This window comes from Cynocephalus volans, chromosome 4, assembly GCF_027409185.1.
Source record: "Cynocephalus volans isolate mCynVol1 chromosome 4, mCynVol1.pri, whole genome shotgun sequence".
Lineage (NCBI taxonomy): Eukaryota > Metazoa > Chordata > Mammalia > Dermoptera > Cynocephalidae > Cynocephalus > Cynocephalus volans.
In genome coordinates, this window is record NC_084463.1 from 104,426,621 (window position 1) to 104,449,102 (window position 22,482).

The window sequence follows — 22,482 nt, forward strand, 5'->3', positions numbered from 1 at the left end:
AGAGATGGAAGGGAGGAGTAAGGGGGTTTGCGAAGTGACAGGTCAGATAAAGGGCATAAAGAAGTATCATGATTTGTAAGAATCAATATGCTAATAATAAATAATAAAAATATAAAAAGGCCTAATAATAAATTAATGTGTTGCTGCAACTATATAATCAGACCTAATATAAATTATTTTAACAAGAATAATTTTGAAGTTATTTTTGATCAAAAAAGGAGAACGTATGCAAAACATTTTTCATGTGTTTCAATGGAAAACTATGTTTTTTCTAGGGTATACCCCTCTATACTAGTGCATTCTATGTTGATTTATAGCCTTAAGCTATTTTACAATTTTTTTGTAAAATATGGGTAACTCATAGATATGCAAATTATGTGTCATCTTTCATAGTTTCAGATTGACTTCCTTAACAAACTGTGGAAAAAAGCAGGTTGTGTCTAATTTTAATCCCTTTCAATGTTCTTTACTCCATATAAATTAGTGTTATTTTGATATTTTCTTTAAAGACATTTCCTTTGAACAGATTCTCTTTTGAACGTTTTCCTGTTTCCCCCACATATGAACCCACTAAAAACATTTAACACATGTTTATTTTTACATCTGTATGAAATTATAACTTTATATTTTTCTAGAAATCAACTTTTAACAATTGCTTCCTGTGTTTTTCCAAATATTCTACAGGATATTCAATACAATGATGTTTTGGGGATAAAGTAGATCATCACAGACATGATATTGATGGTAGTGATACGGAACAAAATAACAGTGATGATGATAATTATAAAGATGATAAAGATCAATGAAATGAAAGCCCTGTTCAGACTTTTACTGAAAACTTTCTTTTTTTTTTTTAACCAATATTGCAGTGTAAGCCAAGAAGTGCAAGTGCTTTGCTTTTTTTATTTTTCCCCCTTGCATTTTAGCTAAGGAGTTTTAGCTATTTACCCTGAAGTATGTAGAGTGAATGAATAACACTTGTTGCCCATGAATGGTGGTAAAAGGGATTTTTTGGAAAAAAGATTCTCAAATTCGCTTGCAAAGAGAACTATTGATAAGTAGTGAACAGAATGGTTATGACATAATACAAATAAAGGATAATGAAAATGATTTGTGCGTGGCACATAGGAAAATCAAATCAGGGAAAGGGACAGAGTGCTTATATTCCACGATGATATATAAACATGAACAAAATGTGGATCACTGTTTGAATAATACGAATATTTAAACATAGCAGCATATCATTGTATTGAATTTAGCCAAATACATCTTTATCTTTAAAGTGTCAGGGAACCACCCTTGTGTTCCTGGGATGAATCCCACTTGATCATGGTGTGTAATTTTTTTGATGTGTTGCTATGATCTGATTGCTAGCATTTTAGTGAGGATTTTTGTGTCTATGTTCATCAAATATATCAGCTGGTAGTTTTCTTTTTTTGTTGTATCATTGTCTGGTTTTGATATCAGGGTGATGCTGGCCTCATAGCTTGAGTTTGAGGGAATGGCCTCTTTTTCAACTTTTTAGAATAGTTTGAAGAGAATTGGTACTAATTTTCCTTTAAAGTTTGGTAGAATTCAGCAGTAAAGACATCTTATCCTGGGCTTTTCTTTGTTGGAAGACTGCTGATTACTGCTTCAATCTTGTTGCTTGCTGTCGGTCTGTTCAGGTTTTCTGTTTCTTTTTGGTTAAGTCTTGGTATGTGTCCAAAAATTTGTCTGTTTTCTCCAGGTTTTCAAATTTGTTGGTGTATAGTTGTTTATATTAGTCTCTAATGCTTTCTTGTATTTCTGTGGTATCAGTTGTAATGTATCCTTTTTCATTTCTGAATTTTGTTGTTCGGGTCTTCTCTCATCTTTTTTGTAGTTAGCCCAACTAATGGTTTGTATATTTTGTTTACCTTTTCAACAAACAAAATTTTTGTTTCATTGATCTTTCATATCATTTCTTGGGTCTCTATTTCATTCACTTCTCTGATCTTAATGATTTCTTTCAATCTACTAATTTTGGGATTGGATTGCTCATTTCCCTAGTTCTTTGAGGTGTAGCATTAGGTTGTTTATTTGAAATCTTTCTATTCTTTTGATGTAAGCATTTATTGTAATAAACTTCCTTCTTAGTACCACTTTTGCAGTATCCCACAGGTTTTGGATTGATGTGACTTTATTTTAATCAGTATCAAGAAATTTTTTTGCTAGCCTGTTTAATTTCTTTTTGGACCCATAGGTCATTCAGGAGCATGTTGTTTAGTTTCCATGTGTTTGCATAGTTTCCAGAGTTTCTCTTGTTATTGATTCTAGTTTTAATTCATTGTTGTCTGAAAAGATACTTGGAATGATTTCAATTTTTCAAAATTTCTCAAAATGTTGTTACTTAATATGTGCTCTATTCTGGAGAATGTTTCCTGTGCTGATGAAAAGAATGTATATTCTGTGGTTGTTGGATGAAAAGTTCTATAGATATCCTCCAAGTCCAATTGGTCTAACGTGTGGTTTAAATCCTGTGTCTCTGTTGATTTGTTGCCTAAATAATCTGTCTAATGTTCAGAGAGGGGTGTTCAGGTCTTCTATTATTATTACATTGGGGTCTATCTATTTAAGTCTAATAGTGTTTGCTTCATATATCTGGGTGCTCTGGTGCTGGGTGAATATATGTTTATGATTTTTATGTCTTCTTGCTGGATAGATCCCTTTACTATTACATAGTAGCTTTCTTTGTCTCTTTTTATGGTTTTTGATTTAAAGTCTATTTTACCTGATAGAATAACTACTCCTGCTTGTTTTTGTTTTCCATTAGCATGGTATATCTTTTTTCATCCCTTCAGTATTTGTGTGTGTTTTTACAGGTGAGGTGAGTCTCTTCTTGACAGAATATAGTTGGGTCTATCTTTTTAATCCAAACAGGAAGTTTGTGCCTTTTGTGTTGGAAATTTAATCAATTTACATTTAGGGTTCTTATTGAAAGTTATTGCATTTTATCAATTTTCATTTGGATGTTTTAAATATCTTTTGTTCCTTTCTTATACAGTTTCTATCTCTTTCTCATTTGCATTATTGATATACCAGTGGGTTTTGTTCTTTCTTGTTTGTTCATGATACTGTTTATTGTGTTGAGGATTCTAGATGCAGGACTCCCTTGAGCACTGGTCAATAAATGTGATATAGCACATCAACAAAATCAAGGACAAAAACCATATGATTATCTGAATACATGTAGAAAGAAGCATATGACAAAATTCAAAATCCCTTCATGATAAAGACTCTCAGAAAATTAGGTATAGAAGGAAAGTATCTCAACACAACAAAAGCCATATATGACAAACCCAGCAGCAATATCATCCTGAATGATGAGTCCTTTCAGCTTTTCCCTTAAGAACAGGAACAATACAAGGATACCCACTCTCACCACTCCTATTTAACATGGTTGGTAGTACTACCCAGAGCACTCAGTCATCCTGATCTGAAAGACAAAGTCAAAGTGTACTTGTTTGCAGATGACATGATCCTATATATATATAAAAAACCTAAAGACTTTACAAAAAATCTCTTAGAGTTGATAAACAATCTCGGTAAAGATGCAGGCTACAAAATCAATATGCAAAAATCAGTAGTGCCTTTAAACTCCAACAACAAACAAGCAGAAAAAGAAATCAAGAAAGCTAGTCCATTTACAACAGTCAGTAAAAAAATAAAATACTTAGGAATAAATTTAACCAGGAAGGTGAAAGATGTCTACAATGAGGATGACAAATCACTGTTGAAAGAAATTAAAGAGGACACAAAAAAATAGAAAGACATTCTATGCTCTTAGATTGGAAAAATTAACATTCTGTAAATGTCCTTACTACCCAAAGTGATCTACAGATTCAATGCAATCACCATCAAAATGCCAACTACATTCTTCACAGAAATAGAACCAACAATCCTATCATTTATATGGAACAAGGAAAGACCCCAAATAGTCAAAGCAATCCTGAGAAAAATAACAATAAAAATAAAGCCAGAGTCATAATACAACTTGACTTGAATTTATACTACAAAGCAGTAGTAACCAAAAAAGCATGATACTGACATAAAAACAGACACTCAGACATATATAACAGTATAGAGAACCCAGAAATCAACCCACATACTTACTGCCAACTGATCTTCAAAAAAGGTACTAAGAATATAAATTGGAGAAAAGACTGCCTCTTTAATAAATGGTGCTGGGAAAATGGAGAAAAGATGAAACTAGACCCATACCTCTCACCATATACCAAAATCAACTCAACATGGACTAAGGACTTAAATATAATACCTGAAACTATAAAATTCCTAAAAGAAAACATAGATGAAACATTTCAGGACGTAAGACTGGGCAAAGACTTTAAGAATATGATCTCAAAAGCATAGGCAACAATTGTAAAAATAAACAAATGTGATTATATTAAACTAAAAAGCTTCTGCACATCAAAAGAAAATTAATAGAGTGAAAAGACTACCTAAAGAGTAGGGGGAAATATTTGCAAACTACGCATCTAACAAAGTATTAGTGTTCAGTATATACAAAGAAGTCATACAACTTAACAGTAAAAAAAAACAAAAACAAACAAAAAAAAACCTGATTAAAAAATGGGCAATGGGTCTGAATAGGCACAAAGGAAGATATATGAATGGACAACAGATACATGAAAAAATGCTCCGTGTCACTCAGCATCAGGAAAATGTAAATCAATACCACATTGTTATGCCATCTCACCACAGTTAGACTATTATCACAATAGTGATTCAAAGAAGAGGTACATAGGCACACAGAGAGTCCGCTCCCTCCAGATAACTGTCATGATGATCAATTTGCCAACCAAGGTGAAGAAGAACATGGCACAGAAGGGGATGGAGATCCAGATGTGCACAGCCTCCAGTCCAGGGATGCCTGTCACCAGGAAGGTGGAGAAGATGGAGTTGGTACTGTTGACAGGAAGCATGTTGCCAGGGCTACATGCCTTTCCTAGAATGAATGCAGTGTCTCAGAAACTGATGTTAAAATTTGACTTGAAATTTAATTGACTATTCATGGTACCTCTTATTTTAAACTGACCATTTAATTGACTACTTATGGTAACTCTTAGTTTAAACTTATGGAGAATAACAAATGCTGGCGAAGATGGGGAGAAAGTAGAACCATCGTAGACTATTGGTGAAACTGTGAATTGGTGCAGCCATTATGGAAAAAGGTACGGAGCTTCCTCAAACAACTACAGACAGAACTGCCATATGATGCAGCAATTCCACTGGTGAGTATATTATCCAAAGGGTTGGAATTATCTCATTGAAGGGATGCCTGCACTCCCATTGTTATCATGGCTCTATTTGCAATAGCTAAGGGTTGGAACCAACCTATGTGTCCATCATTAGATGGCTGGATATGGAGAATATGGTATATTTACACAATGGAATACTACTCTGCCATGAAGAAGAATGAAACCCTGTCATTCACAGCAACATGGATGAATTTAGAGAAAATTATGTTAAGTGAAATAAGCCTGGCACAGAAAGAGAAATATTGCATGTCCTCATTCATATGTGAGAGCTAAAATAATAAGCAAATAAAAGAAGAGATGTAAAATAAAATAAAATAAGCAAATAAAATAAGATGGTTGTGTATACAACCATCACAATAATGTTTTGAACTTTCTAAAAGAGAGAAAAGAACAGAGGTTACCAGAGGTGGGAAAGGGGGAGAGAGATGTAAGGGAATGATTGGTAAAGGGCCACAATAAAAGATTACATTGTGTAATGTTGAATATACTAATTATCTTGATTTGAGCATCACATATTGCACACAGGTACTGATATTCAAAGCTGTACCCACAGATATGTAGAATTAACTATGTTTCAATAAAAATAAAATGTCAATGAACAATCTAGAAAACAAAATAAAGATGACTACCTTGAAGTTAAAAGGAGTCAGTTTAAGCATTGAAAATTTAATAATCTTTATTTATATTTATGGTTTAACAGAGACTGAAGATGCCATTATTACTACCATCACCAGATAAGAAAAGAGAGACTGCAAAACAATTTGGCTTTATTGGCACTTTAGAAAAGAGTTTTATCTTCTTTAAGTTTTTGTGTTATTTTTATCTTGTCTTTTTATTAAGTGTTCCCACCAGAATTAACTATCTCAACTCTATTTTACCTAACTGGGCTAGAAATAGCTGAACCTGCTAACCTGATCTTACTAATCAAAGTTGCCTTATAAGATGTCTCAAACTCATTTAACATTCAAAATGGTGAAAATTCGATGGAAAGAAAGCCTTGTATTTGTAGAAAATATTTCATGGAACTGCTAATAAATAGTGATGAAAAAAACATGGAACAAGATCAAATGGAAAAAAAGTGTGTCTTTTAGACAATAGAAGAATAACAACAACAACAAAAAAACTACAAACAACTTAAAAAGTTTGAAGTAAAATGTAATTATGAATCTGAAAAGTAATTGCATGAAGAAAATTTGCACAATAAATTAACCAAAAGCTATATCTAAAAAATAAAATCATGGCCAGAGTGAGTTAAGAAAATAATGTATATTAGGACATTTATTTCTTTGTTTCCTATACACACACAGAGAAACAAATAATAGTCATGTCAGTAGGAAAAGTTTGAAGAGTGGCCATTTACTGTCACATCAATTTTCCAAGGTTTATGTTGTATATGCTGCTCAAGACTCATCAGTTTCTTTTTTAATGAAGAGTTTTAGAATTTTGTCTTGTATCTGCTTGGTTCTCGCCACATACACAATGGGGTTCATCACAGGAGGAATGAGGAAATGCATGTTGGCCAAGAGTGTGTAGATGTTTTGGGGAAGCCTTCGGCTAATGCGGTAAAGTATAGACAGACAGATCATGGGGGTAAAGAAGAGGACCACAGCACAGAGGTGAGAGATGCAGGTGTTCAGAGCTTTGAGGCAGCCACTATGGGAAGCAATGCTCAGTACAGTTTTCAGAATCAATGCATAGGAAAGGAGAATGAGGAGAAAATCAACTCCCATGTTGGAGAGCACCATAAAAAGTCCAAAGACGCTGTTGATCCTGGTGTTGGAACAGGAGAGCTTTAGGATGTCAGGATGCAGGCAGTAGGAATGAGAGAGTACATTGGAGTGACAGAAGCACAGCCTTCTCAAGAGGATAGGGAGCGGTACCTGTGCAATCATAGCTCGCATTACAATAGCCAAACCTATCCTGGCAATTACACTATTGGTGAGGATGGAAGAATAGTGCAAAGGACGAGAAATGGCCACATAGCGGTCAAAGGCCATTGCCAGTATGATGGCTGACTCAAAATCTTGGAAGGTGTGAATAAAGAACATTTGAGTGAAGCAGGCGGTAAAGGTCAGCTCTCGAGCATCCAGCCAGAAGATCCTCAGCATTGTGGGGAAGGTGAAGAGGGACAGACCCAGATCAGAGGCAGCCAGCATGGCCAGAAAGAGGTACATAGGCACATGGAGGGTCCTCTCCCTCCAGATAATTGTCATGATGGTCATGTTGCCAACCAAGGTGATGAAGAACATGGCACAGAAGGGGATGGAGATCCAGATGTGCACAGCCTCCAGTCCAGGGATGCCTGTCACCAGGAAGGTGGTGAAGACGGAGGTGGTGCTGTTGACAGGAAGCATGTTGCCAGGGCTGCATGCCTTTCCTAGAATGAATGCAGTGTCTCAGAAACCGATGTTAAAATTTGACTTGACACTTAATTGACTACTCATGGTACCTCTTATTTTAAACTGACCATAATATATGTTTAATATAAGATTAAATGCTATTTCCCAATAAATTGCATCTGAGTCTCTAGACTAGAAAACAAGAGTTTCTTTCTTTATCAGATTCCCTAGATATTGTGGCTTACTGAAGAAAAAAAAGGAAAAAAAACCCAAACTTTTGATATTTAATTTAACTATGTTATTTAACTTAAAAAGAAATTTTAAAATAGAAATCTAAAATAAACAATGTGTTTTAAATAAATTTCTTTAAAAAATCATCTAAATTCATACCTATTATTTTAATTATAGCAGGATATCAAGAAGTAAGTATTTCTTACTTCTTTGGTCAATAATGATAGATATTTGACAGTGCTACTTAAACAGTAGTTTATGGGCACATCTTATATGATGCTATATGTTCTCCATGAGATGAATTCAGAGTTGAAAATAAGTATATAGAAGCTTTTAAAAGTAATTTGATATAATACTTCTGTGCCTCTTTATTAGTGTATAATAATATAATTTTTATTGTATGCCAGATGCATTTTTATGTCATTTTTAGGGAAAATAATTTGTTTTTTCTAAGAAATTATTTTTTGATAAGTTGAAAAAAAATTAGTAACCTTTTGCCACATAGCTTATGAAGCATTGTTACATGATAATTCATTGTTGAATGTAAGCATACTTTTTCATAAATTAAACATAAAAATTATATTTTATAATTAGAAATAGTAAAATATTGAATAGACTGTTTAATTTTTAAAAATGTGTATGGGCTCTATTTTTACTACAATGCTAAATATTTCTAATTTTAATATGATCCAGGAATATTTTGCAATTTTACTTTTAACATGGTATGTATATTTGTGTTAACAAGTATTTAATTTCTAATAAGTAACAAAAATGCTACATAATGCTGATTTTATACATTTAACTAAATTTGGGTATGTCATTCATCCAAGTCAATAAATATCAATTAATTTTCTCTATGTACCTGGCTCTAAACTATGTTTATTATTGCAGAATACATTTAAGCTAGCATGATTAATTACTTTTATTGAAAAGGTAAGAAGCCTGCCAAATATTCAACTATATTGTATATTATATTAGTAAAACGATTATTTTCATATTCTTTGTTACCAAAATTTCTTTATCCAGATAAAATCAGCTGTGGATATACCAAGTCTCCTTTTCACAAATAGCAAAGTACACCACATTCTGTATTTATCTATTTATTTATTTATTTTTATTTTTTATTTTTTTTGTGACCGGTAAGGGGATCGCAACCCTTGGCTTGGTGTTGCCTGCACCATGCTCAGCCAGTGGGTGCACCAGCCACCCTTATATAGGATCCGAACCCGCGGCGGGAGCGTCGCTGCGCTCCCAGCACCGCACTCTCCCGAGTGAGTCACGGGGCCGGCCCCACATTCTGTATTTATGAAAATAAACAGACATTACGTACATATTCATATGCAGTAATTTCCAAAAATAATAAGCCATACAAATATTTGCCTAGATTAATCATCCCAATTTTTCACCTATTCTCTCACTAATGTCAGTCCTGCTATTGCTAGTAGACCTTTGTGGGAACATGCACCTCAAAATCTTCACTCCCTGCGTGGGGAATGCAGATGCTCACTGTAGTGGCCATAGTATTTTTTACACGCTCTTACTCATATTCCACCTAGTCTAATCTTTTCTCAGGGAAAGATTCTTAGAGGATGGTAAAAGACTTTTCTTTAGAGAAGAGATTATAGAATACTATTCTTTTTAAAGAAAGGATTATAGAAGACTTTTCTTTAAAAATCTTCTTTAAAGATTATAGAAGACTTTTATTTAAAGTCTCACTGCCTTGCCATAGTATTGAGAACAAAAATCGTAAGGATTTTGCAGGGAAAGGGGAACACTTTATACGTTGTTAGTGGGAATGTAAACTAGTAAAGCCATTATGAAAAACAGTGTGGAGGTTCTCCGTAAAACTAAAAATAGAACTACCATAAAATCTAGCAATGCCACTACTGGGTGTACATCCAAAGGAGGAAAAAATCAATATATCAAAGAGATACCTGTACCTCCATGTTTACTGCAGAATTATCACAATAGCCAAGATATGGAATTAACCTAAATGTCCATTAATAAGTGAATGGATAAAGGAAATATGGCATTTATACATAGTTTAGTTTCATTCAGTCATTAAAATAATGTAATCTTGTCATTTGTGGAAACATGGACAAAGCCTGGAGGACATTACGTTAAGTGAAATAAGCCAGGCATAGAAAGACAAATAAATGTTCTCACTTACTTTGGGAGCTACAAAAGTTAATCTCATAGAAGGAGAAAGTACTATAAGGTTACCAGAGGCTAGAGAGGGGAGGAAGAATGGGGAATAGAGAGAGGTTAAGGAGTACGAAATTGCATTTAGATAGGAGGAATAATGTCTAGTGGTCTATAGCACAATAGGGTGACTATAGTCAACAATAATTTAGTGTGTATTTGAAAATAAGAGGAGAAGATTTTAAATGTTCCCAACACAATAAATGATAAATGTCTGAGGTGATGAATTTCCCTGATTTGATCATTTCACATTGTGTACATGGATTGAAATAACACATTCTCCATAAATATGTGCAATTATATGTCAATTAAAAATAGAAAATAAAACCAAAAATAAGTAGTAAGAATTCTGTGTACTTGATTCCAGTTTTGCTTAGCATGTTATTCAATTTTTCATAATCTGAATCTGAGTAAGTTTGGATGATGATTTCAGAAGAAATAAAAGGGGATTAACTAAAATTCTTCACATTATCCTAAAAAAATAAGGAAATTTGTGTTAACCTCAGAAGATTTATTAGCATTTTATATTTTGAATTTTGTTGTAAGGACACAGAAGGTGGGACGGGCTCTCAGAAGCTCACTATCTGTTTGCTAAGAACACATTCTGCTTAGTCCAAATCATCGTGATTTCCAGCGTTAGGAGTCTGGTGCCAGGATTCTTCTCAATGCCTTTTCTCATCCATAGATTTTTAAGTACTTTCAGACTCTCTATCCTTCGGTCTCAAAGAATATTCACGTTAAGGGATAACGCTAAACCTCATAGACACTGTTTTCATAGGCAAGGATAGTTCTGTACTTCTCCAGTTCAGGAATACATTAAGCTCACTTCTTTTTATTTGGTTAAATACCATTTGTCCAAATACTTCAGGTTCTTGAGGAAAACAAATTAGAGATAGTTTCACTTAAATAAAGATCCCCTAGACCCTTGTGATTGCTTACGTTACATGCTAAAGTTACTCTACTCACTAATTTATACAAAGTCTTTTAGATCTTAATCCTTTTCCAAATACAAGTAAACCATGTTTTCTCTCTCACCTGACATCTCAAGGCAGAGTGTTTACTAAAGTCCTATAGGAAAAGCTGTCTCCTTCGTGTCCAAAATCAGTAATGCTCGTGACCTGGTTTGAGCTTCCTTATTATTCATGCAGCTCTCTCTTGAGGATAGTAATCTCCTGAAAAAACTCCTTCCTTTTAAAATTTAATTTAGTTCATTTATTTTTCCCCTCTCCCTTCCTGGTCTCTGGTAAATATTATTTTACTCTCCACTCTCCACTTCTGTGAGAATGACTTTTTTTTAGATTCCACATATGAGTGACATCATATGGTATTTGTCTTTTTGTGCCTAACTTACTTCACTTAACATGATAGTTTCCAGTTCAATCCATGTTGCTGCAAATGATAGTATATAATTTCTTATAGCTGACTTGTATTCTGTAGTGTATATATAGCACAGCTTTTTTATCCATTCATCCGTTGATGGGCATTTACGTTGATTCCATTTCTTGGCTATTGTGAATAGTGTTGTGATGAATATGGGAGTGCAGGTATATTTTCGATATATTGATTTCATTTTCTTTGGGTATATACCCAGTAGTGTGATAGCTAGATCATAATGTAGATCTATTTTTAGTTCTTTAAGGAATCTCCCTACTGTTTTCTATAATGGCTGTGCCAATTTACATTCCCATCAAAAATATAGGGGAGTTCCCTTTTCTTAGCATCCCTGCCAGCATTTGTTATCTTCTGGCTTGTTGGTAATAGCCACTCTAACTGGAGGGAAATGATATATTATTGTAGTTTTCATTTGTATTTCCTTAATGATTGGAGATTTGGAGCATTTTTTCATATGCTTGTTAGCCATTTGTATGTATTCTTTGGAGAAATGTCTGTTCAGGTCCTTTGCCCATTCTTTAATTTTTTTTTTTTTTTTTTGGCTGTTGAGTTGTTTGAATTCCTTATATGTTCTGGATGTTAGCCCCTTGTCTGATGTGTAGTTTACAAACACTTTCTCCAGTTCTGTAGGTTGTTTCTTCACTTTGTTGATAGTGTCCCTTGTAGTCTTTATTTGAAGTCGATCATGCATTGTTTTCCAGGAACGCTCCACTAATGGCTTAAATACTGGACACTTGTTTGCATCAGGTGACTTGAAAATCACTCATTAATAGTTGGTGTCATCTCACTGTAAAGTAAATTTTTAAAAATATATAATCCACATTTTGGAATTACTCATATTTTATATAATATATTTTGGGAATTTTCAAAAGTTCACTGCATCACAGTTTTCCCATTGAGCTCTACTATTGTTCAATTCATATTATATGTTTCACATATAAAATACTAATGAATGTATGTAGAATTCAGAAATGCTAAAGTATATCTGCTTTTCTATTATCATTTCCAACTCTAATCATTCACACACATACACAATATTCACTTTACATAAATACATACACATACCTGTATGTCAAGGGACCTTTTTTTTATGTAGTTTCAAATAAAAATACAGACATGATTTTTCAGGTATCCCAACCCACAAAGTCATTGTCATTCTCAGGAGTGGTCAAAATTCAATGAATTAAGCTAGGAATATTGTTATTATAGCAGTAGATCTTCCTTAATCATGCTTGGGAATTTTCAAAGCACTTTTATGTATATTTCATTGTTTACTCTTTCACATATAAAATCACATTTTTCTCCTCATATCAACCCAGCAAATCATTGTTATTTTAGAAAAAACTAAAATTTAGATAGATTAATTAATTGATCCCCATATCAGACAATTGATATGTAGAAAATCTAGGATTTGAAGGTTGTTTATGATCCAAAACATTCTCCTTTGTGATAATTGATTTTTTGTCACCTTCTCTGGGTTAAGGGAGGCCCAGATAGCTGGTAAAACATTATGTCTAGATGTTTCTGTTGAAGGTGCTTCTAGAATAGAGTAGCATTCAAATTGATGAACTCTTTAAAGCAGATGGCCCTCCCCAACATGAGTTGGCATCATTTAATCCCATGAGGGCCTGAAAAAAACAAAAATGTGAAGGAAGGGTGAATTTGCTCTCTCTGCCAGCTGGGACATCCATCTTCTCCTGACTTCTGACATTCGCAGTCCTTGTTCTCCAGTTTTCAGATTCAGACCTGGACTATGAACATCTCCCCACTCCACCTTCAAATTTCTGGCCTTTTACTTTATGCCACGAGCTTGCTTGGCTCTCCAGCTTTCAGACAGCAGATCATGGGATTTCTTGACCTCCATAATTATGTGAGCCAATTCCTATAATAAATCTCTCATGTATTATCAATATGTATCTTATTTTTTTCATTTTTCTAGAGAACCCTGACTAATATATACTCCTACTCATATATATGGCAAAATAACATCAAAGTTATAATTTTTATGGGTCTTACATTTATTAGTAAAGTATCTCCTTTCTGATACAAACAATTCATTTTTTTTGTCAATGGAAGAGAAGTAATGATATGAAAATCATTTAAACACAAATGTGGGTAAACCAGCTATCTCCCTCGGTTATTATCAGCATGATACTTTTTGCAGCCATGTGGTAATACGGTGGAATTAAAGTCACTAATGTATGTAAAATAAAATACCACAGATGAAAGTATATTATCCAAAGAGGAAGAGTAGCTTGTTATTTTTATGGGTGTTTTTGTTGTTTTTTTATTTGTTTAGTTGATGGCAGTCATATTGAAAAAAAAAATGCCTTATGAGTGTAACCTCTTATTTCATTAAATTGTGTTTGGGATTACATTAAAATGAAACAGACAATTTCCACTCGAAGCTGTGAAAGCCCTTTGGGAAAAGTGTAGGTTAAATGAGGTACAGGGAACAAACAGAAGATTTTCCCATATAAACTATTACTAAATTGTGAAGGCAGATGTTAGATGAGGTTCAAATTTGTGTTTCGATGACCTCCAGAAAACTGAGCATTTCTTATTGTTATTTTTTATTCTCCTTTTGATAAATAAGATATGTCAAGGACTAGCACAGAGAGGATAGTAAATAAGTGTTGTTTTGCCTCACATGGGGTGACAGAGATGCAAAAAGGATTACTCAAAGTCCATTTCTTCTGAGCAGTGAGACACCCCAAAGGGGTTAATTTCCTGGAACCCTCAAGAGAGAGGCATTCCTCCTATGGGAAATTAACCCTGAACTGGGGTTCTGTCTCAGTATCTATTCTCTAGGCCAGAAAGTTACAGAAAAGGAACATAGGTGGAGTTATGTCTAAGTATAGTTTAACAGTAGAAGCTAGTAACATCAGTGAAATAACAAAGTGACATTCCATAATGCAATTTGCAAAAGGTTAAGTTGATCCACCAACAGAAGCTTGTTCTTAACAAACATTTTCTTTCCCTACAGCAGTTTCCTTAGTATGTTTACACACCAATAAAGCAACTTAATATATCAATCAGTAGGTTAACCTGCTCCAAGGGCATCTGTTCTCGAGCCAGCTACTTTGCTGTGTTACACTTCTGTATTCCCAACAGAGACTTTAGCCTGGGGAAAGTTTCCTGTCTTTTGCAAACTTAACACTTCTATATGTAATTTTAAAAGGTTAGGTTATACCTGAAACTACAGGGCTTTGGAAACTAGGCCCTGCGAAATACATTTGCTCTATAAATGTTAGTATACTTCACAAATAAGTGTTTATAAGTGTTTGCAAATTCAACAATATATCATTTATTCATCATATGTTTGAATAACTCTGTGTATTAATGGCAGCATCTGTACTTGAGACACAGCAGTGAACAACCATATGAAATAGCATTACAGAATTCATCAACACATTTAACCTCTCAGGGGCCTTTGAGAATTAACTAAAAATTATATGGAATCTCAGACTTGGACTAGACAACATCTTATGCCAGCTTTATTAAATGAAAAAAAAAATCCTTCAATTCCTATTGGTGAAATGGTTAACAGAACTGAAAACACCTAGATCCTCATTAAGCAAATACATCTGAACTGTGATCTAAAGCTACGTATGCTAGCTTCACCATTTATTTTGTTAAATCCTGAAAATAAATTTACTCAAACAATCAGTATGCCTCTCTGGGAAAATGGGAATTATTTGAGAATTTATTGCTCACATGGTAAAACAGCTAAATTCACTTTTCAAACAATGGTTCACCTTTCAAGACTACCTTTACTTCTCTTACCCCGTTACCTCAATCAAGTCTAAACTATGAAACCATAAACTTCTCCACTGCCATTCAGTATCCACCTGCAAAAAGATAACTTACACTAACTGAGCCTGGATCCCCAAACCCTACAAATATCCCAACCTGATTACCTTCTTCAGAAACACTATGAAAACTGTGTCAAAATATTGTTCTTCCTTATTGCAAGTAATAAAACATGGATCTAAATTTACATCTGCCTTCCCACCATGGTTCAAAACCCTTAACTCTTGAGTCTCCTGCGTAGGTGTCTCAATAACCGCAATCCAATTGAATATGATAGAATTAGTAATCCTTTCATATTCAATTGGATTAGAAGCTTTCCCTTGGTGAAAATTTGCCTCATTTATAGAATAACTTTAGTTTGTCTTTCTCTATGATGTCAATAATAATTTTTGTGAGTATATAAGAAGAATTTCATACAGAATAGGGCTGACACAGGGCTGATAAGTCTGTTCTTGGAACAGCTCCAAGGACTGATGAAGTCAGAAGGTCTCCACAGTACAGCAACCTTAAAGGACAATTTTTGTCTTGAGTAACCTATTAAAAACCTTGTAGAAATGTGTTTCAGCCTTGTCTCTTTTCCAATGAGCATCTGGTTGTAGAAGAGAGCTCTTCTCCAAATGTTTCTTCTGCCAGGAATTGCTATTTGTTGAATTTGTGGTTTAGATACCTCGTGATTATGCTAAGGACCCAAGACATAAGGTACATAAACAATTTATTTTCCCAAGTATTACATTCAGGGTTCATCTCAATCGAAACATGTTTCCCTTCCATGACAGATTTATGCATAGTAGCTACACTGTAACTCTAATTTATGAGGTTATTTTTCTAAATCACATAACTTTATCAAACATAATTTATAATTTCATTGGCCTCTTTGAGAAAGTAACAATATGATAAAAATTGTCTTTTTGAGAAGTGCCTTAGAATAAAAAAAAGAATAAAAATGTGACCTTTTGACTTGTATGATGAAGCTTCCAAAAACATTCAGACTCTATTGTTAGAATAGATTTCTAGACAGACTAGATTAGAAGATAAAATTTTACCTGGATTTTATAATAGTTTATGAAAATATTATCTAACATTCTCATATCTGGGTCATTCAGTTGATATATCATCAGACACTTCTGTTGAAAACTCTGATGAAAAACAAAAGTGAAATGACTCTGAAGGGTGCTTAAATTCATAATTGTGTGGGAATACAGAAAGCTTCAAAAAAGCTTTGGTGCTAGACAAAACCTATTAGAGGGTATCCGCCAAATCCAGATAATGGATTAAAGAGATAATAGATTAAAGTCAAATCCAGAACTGCAAAAGAAAAATAAATAATGTGTTAATAAGAGAATTTACATATAAGACTTTTTAAATCAAATTTATAAAGAATTTCAAAGTGAATTCCAAAGCAAATGTTACTTCTAGTCTATCCTCACATTTTATGCACTGCCAACAGCCAGAAATGTGTCATGAGTACATTAACAGACTTAGGGCTCAGTTAGATGAACTCACCTGAAAACTAAAGAAAGACAGATACTTCCAGGAAAGATGGAATGCTAAATGTTTATTACGTTGGGACAGACATTGGATCCCATAAAACGCAGTATGAAGAACTTTGCTAAATTTTTTCATTAATTGCTAAGACAAAATGTGGTCTAATATAAGACAATTAAACTCTTTAGAGTCAAAGACTCTGGAAAACTTTCACCCACTCACATATCTTCTTTATAGACCTCAATGTGTGTTCATGAGAAAGACTGGAAATAAAATGAGGAAACAGAGAATGCCTCCCCCAGCGGCAGAGACGTGGGTGAACGGAGCAGCATCTGCTTCTGGAACATCACACAGCTCACATTGGATTATTTTCACCTGTGTCCACTATGGAGCAAAGTTTAAGATACTGGGAAATTAGCAAGGAACACTGTTATTATTAGTGTGTAAGGTAGAAATATTGAAGGTTGGGAAAGGGATTAATGTATTTCTTAGTCCTTCTAAACTTTGGTAAGGGACATAAAGATATCCTGGGCTCAAACCACTAAAGGTCTCATGAAAGTGGGACTGGGGAAGCAAGGTCATAAGATAACCCAATCCCCAACACCTTGGGACACAGTTCCTACCTTGGACTGAAGATAAGTCTGAAAAACAGAATGTGCCAGTTCCCCATCTTGCCTCCTACCACTAGGGTATCAAGTTTCAATTAATAAGGAAATGCAGTCTATTGCTAGGTGTGAGAATCAAAAGCATATTCTTTTTTCTTTTTTTAAAATTTTACTTCTCAAAATACATTGTACTTGATTTTCATGCTCCTTTACCCATTCCTCTCCATCTCCTTCCTCCCGCCCCCCATCATATCTGTTCACTTGCTTTAAAAAGTTCAAGGAATTTTTGTGGTTATTCTGTCTTCTCCCTCCCCCTTATTTGTTTTTGTGTTTATTTATTTACTTTTTAGCTACCACAAATAAGTGAGAACATGTGGTATTTCTCTTTCTGTGCCTGACTTGTTTCACTTAATATAATTTTCTCCAAATCCATCCATGTTGTTGCAAATGGCAGTATTTCATTCTTTTTTATAGCAGAGTAGTATTCCATTGTGTAGATCTACCACGGTTTCCTTATCCACTCATCAGATGGTAGACATTTGGGCTGGTTCCAGCTCTTAGCTATTGTAAATAGAGCTCCAATAAACACTGGAGTACAGGTATCCCTTCGACATGATGATTTCCATTCCTCTGGGTATATTCCCAGCAGTGGAATCACTGGGTCATATGGTAGATCTATCTGTAAATTGTTTGAGGAACTTCCTTTTCATTTTCCATAAAGGCTGCACCATTTTGCAGCCCCACCAACAGTGAATGAGAGTTCCTTTTTCTCCGCAACCTCTCCAGCACTTATCATTCTCAGTTATTAACCAGTTCTAGGAGTTTTTTGAGAGAGTCTTTGGTTTTTTCTATATATAGTATCACGTTGTCTGCAAATAGAGGCAGTTTGACTTTGTCTTTTCCAGTCTAGATTCCCTTTATTTCTTTCTCTTGTCTATTGCTCAAAGAAGGCCACAATATAATGTTAAAAGTATCTATCCAGCTAGAAGACATAACAGTTGTGTGTGTGTATGTGTGTGTGTGTGTGTGTGTGTGTGTATATATAATATGCGCACCTAGAACTGGAGCACTGAGATATATAAATCAAACACTCTTGGACCTAAAGAAAGAAATAGGCCCTAATACATTAATAGTGGGTGATCTGAACACCCCTCTCTCAGTATGGGAAAGATCTTCTAGGCAACAAGTCAGCAAAGAGACGAAGGATTTATTCTACACCTTAAACAACTAGACCTGGCAGATATATACAGAACATTTCACCCAACAACTAAAGAATATACTTCCTTCTCATCTGCTCATGGAGCATTCTTCAGGATAGACCACATTGTAGGTCAGAAATCTAGTCTCAGCAAATAAAAAAAATCATTCCAAGTATCTTCTCAGACCACAATAGACCAAAATTTGAAATTAATAATAAGCAAAACTCTGGAAACTATACAAATACATGGAAACTAAATAATAGGCTCCTGAATGAACTAAGGGTACAAGAAGAAATTAAACAGGAAATCAAAAAATTTCTAGAAACTAATGAATAGAAAGATACATGATACCAAAACCTGTGGGATACTGCAAAAGCTGTAGTAAGAGGCAAATTTATTGCAATAAACACTTACATCAAAATAACAGAAAGACTTCAAATAAACGACCTAATACTATGTCTCAAAGAACTTGAAAAACCACAACAATTTAAACCTAAAGGTAGTAGATAGAAAGAAATAATTAAGATCAGAGCAGAACTAAATGAAATAGTGACCCCCAAAAACAAGAGAAAAGATCAAAAAAACAAAAAGCCGTTTTTTCGATAAGATAAATAAAATAGACAAACCATTAGCTAGGTTAACAAAAAACAAAACAAAACAAAATAAAACAAAAAACATGCACACACACACACACACACACACACACACACACACACACACACACACACACACACAAAGATAGAGAGAAGACCCAGATAGCAAAAATCAGAAATGAAATGGAAGACATGACAACTGATACCACAGAAATACAAAGAATCATTAGAGACTATTATAAACAACTGTATGACAACAAATTTGAAAATCAGGAAGATTCTAGACATATGCAGACTACCAAGACTAAACCAAGAAGAGATAGAAAACCTGAACAGACCAATAACAAGCAAGGAGATCGAAGCAGTAATTGGCAATCTTCCCACAAGGAAAAATCCGGTTCCGGATGGCTTTACAGCTGAATTCTACCAAACTTTTAAAGAGGAGTTAATACCAATTCTCCTCAAACTATTCCAAATATTTGAAACAGAACCTACTCTCCCAAATTCATACTATGAGGACAACATAACTCTGATACCAAAACCAGATAAAGAGACAACAAAAAAAGAAAATTACAGGCCAAAATTCTTGATGAATGTAGATGCAAAAATCCTCAACAAAATAATAGCAATCAGAATACAGCAACACATTAAAAAAATTATACACTATGGTCAAGTGGGATTCATCCCAGGGATGCAAAGTTGGTTCTACATATGAAAGTCAGTAAATGTGATACATCACATTAACAAACTGAAGGACAAAGACCATATGATTATCTCAACAGATGCTGAAAAAACATTTGACAAAATTCAACATCCCTTCATGATAAAGACTCTCAAAAAATTGGGTATAGAAGGAAAATATCTCAACACAATAAAAGCCATTTATAACAAGCCCACCGCCAGTACCATCCGGAATGGGAAAAAACTGAAGGCCTTTCCTTTAAGAATAGGAACAAGACAAGGAGGACCACTCTCACCGTTTCTAATTTGTTTTATTTTTGTTTTAAATTCTCACTAAATTTTTATGTTTGATGAGGCTTAGGTTGGGATGGTTTCATAAAAAGAACTGTAAAAAGTAAGCAGATTTAAATAAAATTATAAAAAATAAACTCTTTTCTCTCATTTGGAATATCTTCTCCTACAATATCTCAAACTTCTGAGCAATAATAAATATTTGTATCACAACATAAACATATTGTTTTTAATCAGATTTGGGCCACATATATATATATGGAATTTTCATGTGGAAAGTTTTTGCAGGACTATTTGGATTTAGATGGGGGCTCATAAGTAAGTGGTATCAATTATAGGGATGACAAACATAAAATAAAGATGCATGAGGCTTTGAAAATATCTTTACTGATCTAATGTTTGAAGCTAGAAAGGAATCTTCTCTTTACAGAAAAATAGTAAAACCATACAGAAATATACCAAAGGAAATACTTCAGCACATAGGAAAAGAATGTACGTTTCTCCTTATTTTTCCTATATCCTTAGTACCTTTCAATCATTTATCTAAAGTGCTCTAGTCAGTTCTTTCATTGTACTTTAAGTACAAGCAGTCTACGCAGAAACACTTTTAATGTTTTGCTTTCACACTAGAAGCCAATGGGTTGAGGACAGGTGTAAGGAAAAGGAAAATGTTGGACATCATGACATGAGGGAAAGGGGAGTGGTATCTGCCTATCCTGTGGATCAGTGCTAAGGCAATAAGTGAGACATAGAAAATTAGGACAGAGAGAATATGGGAGACACAAGTGTTGAGTGCCTTGAGACACCCCTCTTTGGAAGCAATGCCTAGGGCTGTCCTCAAGATCAGAGCACAAGACAGAACAATAAAGACAGAGTTAACATCAAAGGAGCAGAGCACCAAGGCCAGCCCATAGACAATGTCGACATGAATAGACCCACAAGCTAGCTTCATCACATCAGGATGGAAGCAGAATGAATGTGATAGGATGATGCTCTTACAGAAGGGTAGCTGTTTGAGCAGGATGGGCAAGAGGGCCTTCAGGGCCACTCCCCGAGCCATAGCAGCCAATCCCATCTGAATAATGTGGGAATGGGTCAAAATCACAGTGTGTCACAATGGGTTGCATATGGCCACAAAGTGGTCAAAGGCCATAGCCAGCAGGATGGCTGACTCCATAGAAGAGAAAGTGTGGATGAAGAACATCTGGGCCAGGGAGCCATGGAACTCAATCTTTCAGTGGCTGAAAAGAAAGACATTAAGTATAGTCGGCAGCGTAGATGCTGACACCTGTGTTTCAGCGGCTGCCAGCATGGACAAGAATACATATTGAGGCTCATGAGGGCTAGGATTCTTGAGTATTACGTGAATGATGATGCTATTCCCCAGAATGGCAATCATGTATATGATGCTTATTGGGATGAAGATCCAGATATGAGCATCCCCCAGCCCTGGAATTCCTGAAAGAAGGAAGAAGGGGGACTGGTAGTGGGTACCATTAAACACAGACATGATGGTTAAACCTAAAAAAGAGAACATGTGTCGAAAAGTCAAGCACTTAATTTACTTCAAATTCATCCAATGTTCGGAGAGTATAGAGGTGGAGGCAAACTAAATATATCTATTGCATGCAGAGAAAATTAGGGTTGACAAGGACTGAATTTAATTTAATTCAAAAATTTATATGCGTAATTTTAAAAATAATTTATAACTGCTATCTTGTAGGCAATTTTGTGGATGCAATAGTAGCCTCCAGGTACACTACTAGATAAGCTATGCCAAAGGATTTTGAACAGAAAACCTCAAAGAACAAATTAAGATTTACAAATCAGTGAGAAGCAGGGAGACAGACAGTAGATTGGTTAACACACTTAGAATAGTGTGCAAGTGGGTGGGAAGGCCTACAGTGTCTGATCCCTGGATTATGCAATATCCATACGCTCTGACTCTCTATTAGTGGTGTGGTTTCAAGCACCAGATTGAGGTCTGAGTAAGGGGACCCAGCAGATGGAAGGTACCCAGGTTCAATGCTCACCTTTGCTATATCAGACATGCAGCATCACGGACATGTGACCACAGGTCTTACTCACCAATAAGACTACTGGACACGTATGAGTTTTACCAGTACTTATTGTGTTGAAAACATGTGAGGCAAGCATGAAACCAAAATGGGTGTCACTAATGAATTAGATATAACATAGCCAACATCTTAGGTGTGGTATTGTAATACTTTATTACTTGTTTTTCTCCAGTCCCTTTTATCTATAAATCAACACTTATTTATTCTATAATGTATTCCATATATTCTATCTTTAACAGGAACGTTTAATATGTCCTTATATGTCCTACAACT

The 22,482-nt window shown here is 34.6% G+C and overlaps 1 protein-coding gene and 1 pseudogene across 1 annotated transcript; both read right to left on the minus strand.

Moving 5' to 3' along the window:
• Window positions 1-6,700: 6,700 nt before the first annotated feature.
• LOC134374745 (olfactory receptor 51G2-like) lies at window positions 6,701-7,654 on the minus strand. The gene has a single exon (XM_063092683.1). The coding sequence runs from the start codon at window positions 7,652-7,654 to the stop codon at window positions 6,701-6,703; it is 954 nt and encodes a 317-aa protein (XP_062948753.1).
• A 13,084-nt stretch (window positions 7,655-20,738) lies between these two features.
• On the minus strand, window positions 20,739-21,641 carry LOC134376323 (olfactory receptor 51I1-like; annotated as a pseudogene).
• Window positions 21,642-22,482: the final 841 nt, after the last annotated feature.

What these genes read in the sequence shown, in the direction of transcription:
- LOC134374745 (XM_063092683.1), bottom strand. Translation starts at nt 7,654, where the DNA reads ATGCTTCCTGTCAACAGCACCACCTCCGTCTTCACCACCTTCCTGGTG.